A 3,984-nucleotide genomic window follows, 5' to 3' on the forward strand; every position below is an offset into this window, starting at 1 on the left:
CACCTAGACTGGAGTGCAGTGGCATGCTCCTGGCCACCGCAGCCTCGACCTGCTGGGCTCCACAATCCCCCTGCCTCAGCCTTCCAAGTAGCCAGAACTACAGGCATGTCCTACCATGCCCAGCTAGTTTTTGACTTATTGTAGAGACAAGGTCTTGCCAAGTTGCCTGGGTGAGTCTCGAACCCGTGGGCTCTGGCAATTCACTCACCTTGGCCTCCCAAAGTGCTGGGATTACAGGCTGAGCCATCGAACCCAGTCAATATTTGCTTCTTTAAATTTCTACTTTCCTCTAAGAGTCTGCCCCACACCTTAACCAAGCCCTGGACTTCCAAAGAGAGCGTTTTCATTTGTACGATGGTGGTGAAATGCGCAGAACATAAAACTGACCGTTTTAACCATTTAAAAATGTACAACTCCATAGCATCAGGTGCATTCACAGTGTTAGGCGACTACCACTAGAACGTTTTCGACATCCCAAAAGGAAACCCCGTTCCCATGAGCAGCCACTCCCCGGTGCCCCCTTCCTGCAGCACAAATGAGTGTGTTTTTGCAAAATCTGACCCAAACTCTTGACCGTAACCATCAGACCCCAAGAGGCCTGATGAGTTTCCACGTGCCCTTAGGGGAGGTTGATCTCTGGGAGATGTGCACCTTTAGTTCTTGGTAGAGCTCGTAGATCATCTTCAGCCCGTTCATTTCCTTCTGCACTTTGAGCAGCTCTGGGTACATTGTGATAGGGAGGTCAAAAAGCTTCTCGGCGTTAGCCAGCTCCTGGCGGTTCTTCTCGTGTCTTGCCAGCTCTCTTTCAAATTCGGCTAAAAGTTCTATCCCTAGTAAATAAATACATAGGTAGATGAATGAACAAAATCTTTAAGGTACCCAGCACTGAATAAGAAATCAGGCACAATGTGCATAAGCTATCATTTCACCCACATGAGCCATGTGGGAAGACAAATTTAAAATTACCAGACGTTATTACACCATCATTCTAAGGCAAACCAAAAGGCCAGTGACATTTGCAGGTTCCTAAAGGTAGAGAATTCTAGTTCTCACACCCAAAGCGTGCAAGCAATGAGGTTATTTTAAGGGACTCGGAGCTGCTCTCTGCTACATCACCTGTCCTTTGCTGCCCTGCTTGAGAACTTCACCATCTCACTGACCACTCACCTCATACTTTATGTCCGCAATTCTACACTTCTGCTCCCAGTTCCAGCAGCCATTCCAATCCTGTGTCACTACATCCCCACTCACAGCCACCCATCCAAATACTACCTTTCATGATGGCTATTTTGAGCATCCTTAAATAGTCGTGACCTGTTTCTTTTTCATCTCTAACAGTCTTTGATGTGCACCAGTCTCAAAGTATCAAATTCTCTTTAGAATAAGGATATTTATATTCTTATCTTGTCACCATTTCTTTCTTTCTTTCCTTTTTTTTTTTTGATAAAGTTTCACTCTGTGACCCAGGCTAGAGTGCAGTGGCATAATCACAGCTCACAACAGCCTTGACTTCCTGGACTCAAATGATCTTTCCACCTCAGCCTCCCATGTAGCTGAGACCACAAGTGAACACCACCATGCCTGGCTAATTATTTTATTTCTTGTTGAGGCGAGGTCTCACTATGCTGCCCAGGCTGGTCTTGAACTCCTGGGCTCAAGCAATCCTCCCATCTCGTCTCCCAAAGTGCTGGGATTACAGGTGTGAGTCACTGACTCCTCTTAGGTTTTATGGAAGCTTCATGACATTCACATTCCTTCCCCCAGGGGTTAAGGTGGGACCCTCTCTGGGGAGAGACTTAGGACCCACAATCAGAAAGGGGGGGAATATTAGAGCCTTACAGTGGGGCAGATGAAAGGAGGGCAGAAGAAAGTTGGAGAGAGTCTGTTTCCCAACATTGTAATAAAAGACTGTAACAAAGGCTATGGGAGTTATGAGCCAGAAACTGTGACCAAAACCCGATACATTAAAATATGGGACCAGGAATTTGAGACAAGACTGGGCAACAAAGTAAGACCCCATCTCTACAAAAAATAGAAAACTTAGCCAGGTGTGGTAGTACATGTCTGTAGTCCCAGGCATTTGGGAGTCTGAGGCAGGAGGATTACTTGAGCCCAGGAGGTCAAAGCTGCAGTGAGCTGTGATTGTGCCACTACACTCTAGCCTGGGTGACAGACAAAACCCTGTCTCAAAAAAAAAAGAAATACCTCCCAAAGCTATTGAAACAAAGAAAAACAAATAAAATTTAAAAGTTTTAAATTTTAAAAAGAAAGAAAAATATATCATAACACCACATCTCTCTGTCCCCTGCAGTAGTGACCACTACTCCATAATACTTTTCGCAGTGCCTTCACAAGGAAGGCACGCAATAGTCAATGAATTGAATTAATCTATGTACAGCCACTAGAGCTAGCCAAGAAAAAAGTGTTTGAGGAAATAAATACTTAAATCATAGCACAATGACCACTTCTCATGAGATGCTTAACCAAAGCAAACCCAAATTGCTCAGTAACACCAACAAGACTATCTTACCTCTATCAAGATCATCACCAACAGAACCAGGACCTTTACTATAAAAACGTTTTGCAAACTCCTCTATATTAGCTCTGTAGTTCATTATTTCACCTCGAGTAATCTGAGAAAAACAAGGTTATGTCAATTTAGCCCAAATACATTTTAAATATATCTTTACTCAGAAAGCAAAATATAAAAGGTACCTCTGTGAAAGTTCTCTTTATACCCCCAAGGGCATGCTCCACAGTCACTGAATCATTAAACAGATCGGACCACTTGCTCTCAATCTTATCCACCAATTCTCTCTCCAGATCTGAAGGCTAAATGGTGGGGGGGGAGACAGAATAAACAATAAATGATCAGCAATTTGGATTGAAATTTATGGCCAAAGCTACTTCCCAGGGACTTCTGCTTCTAGTAACAGGAGGCCAGGTAATTTGAACCAATTGAAAAAGCCAGTTGAAATATTCAAACTATGTTTGCATAATTAAAATAAAATCAGCATAAAATCATTTTTAAAATTAGAGAAACAGATAGAGATATCCCAGAGAGAGAAGCCATTCACAAACTAAAGTTCAGCTTCAAATCAACTTAATCTCTGACTAGAATAAGGTTATCTTCGTTGCTAATGTATCCACTTGTGCTGCCTGGATCTGTGAGAAGCAAAAATTAATCTCCTCTGATTAAATATAATATGATCCAGAGCCTCCAATTTTCTCTACAATTTATCACATATGCAGTCAACTACTCAGTCAGAAATACCAGGCATATAAGGACACAAAAGAATTTAAATGAAAACAAGAGATTTGCAGGCAATATAAAGAGACAATAATAAAGTTATAAAACACAGAATTTAAAATAACTTTTACTTAACAAAGAAAAGGAAACAAAAGATTTTTTAAAAACCGAGCATTTTGGAAGAGCATAGAAAATTGTGTTTAAAATGGAAGGTCTAGAACTCATAATTACAATGCCTGAAATTAAAATCTCAATAATTGGTTAAAGAATCAGTAACCAGCTGGACATAGTGGCTCAAGCCTGTAATCCCAGCACTTTGGGAAGCTGAGGTGAGAGGATTGCCTGAGGCCATGGGTTCATGACCAGCATGGGCAACCTGGTGAGACCCTGTCTCTACAATAAAGCAAAAAATTAGCTGGGCGTGGTAGTGCACACCTGTAGTTCCAGCTGCTTGGAAAGCTGAGGTAGAAGGATCACCTGAGCTCAGTAGGTCGATACTGGGGTGGCCATGAGTGTGCTACTGCACTCCAGCCTGGGCAACAGTGAGACTCCAACTCAAAAAAAAAAAAGAGCCAGGCTTGGTGGCTCAGCCTGTAATCCCGTGCCCTTGGGAGGCTGAGGTGAGTGGATTGCCTAAGCCTGAGGGTTTGAGACCCGCCTGGGCAGTGAGACCTCATCTCTACAATAAATCAAAAAATCAGCCGGGCGTGGTAGTGCATGCCTGTAATTCCAGC

The 3,984-nt window shown here is 42.9% G+C and overlaps 1 protein-coding gene across 1 annotated transcript in view; it reads right to left on the minus strand.

Annotated features, from left to right (window-relative positions):
- The window catches only part of DNAH10 (dynein axonemal heavy chain 10), a 173,439-nt gene that overhangs the window by 111,694 nt on the left and 57,761 nt on the right, over positions 1–3,984 (minus strand). Inside the window, exons 23-25 of the mRNA XM_021711970.1 lie at positions 2,716–2,832; positions 2,531–2,633; positions 652–830 (exon numbers count right to left, since the gene is read on the minus strand). Of these exons, the coding sequence (XP_021567645.1) occupies positions 652–830; positions 2,531–2,633; positions 2,716–2,832 (399 nt within the window). The remainder of the gene's footprint in view (positions 1–651; positions 831–2,530; positions 2,634–2,715; positions 2,833–3,984) is intronic.

Source organism: Carlito syrichta, unplaced genomic scaffold (assembly GCF_000164805.1).
Source record: "Carlito syrichta isolate Samal-C Ts95f unplaced genomic scaffold, Tarsius_syrichta-2.0.1 Scaffold302955, whole genome shotgun sequence".
NCBI lineage: Eukaryota > Metazoa > Chordata > Mammalia > Primates > Tarsiidae > Carlito > Carlito syrichta.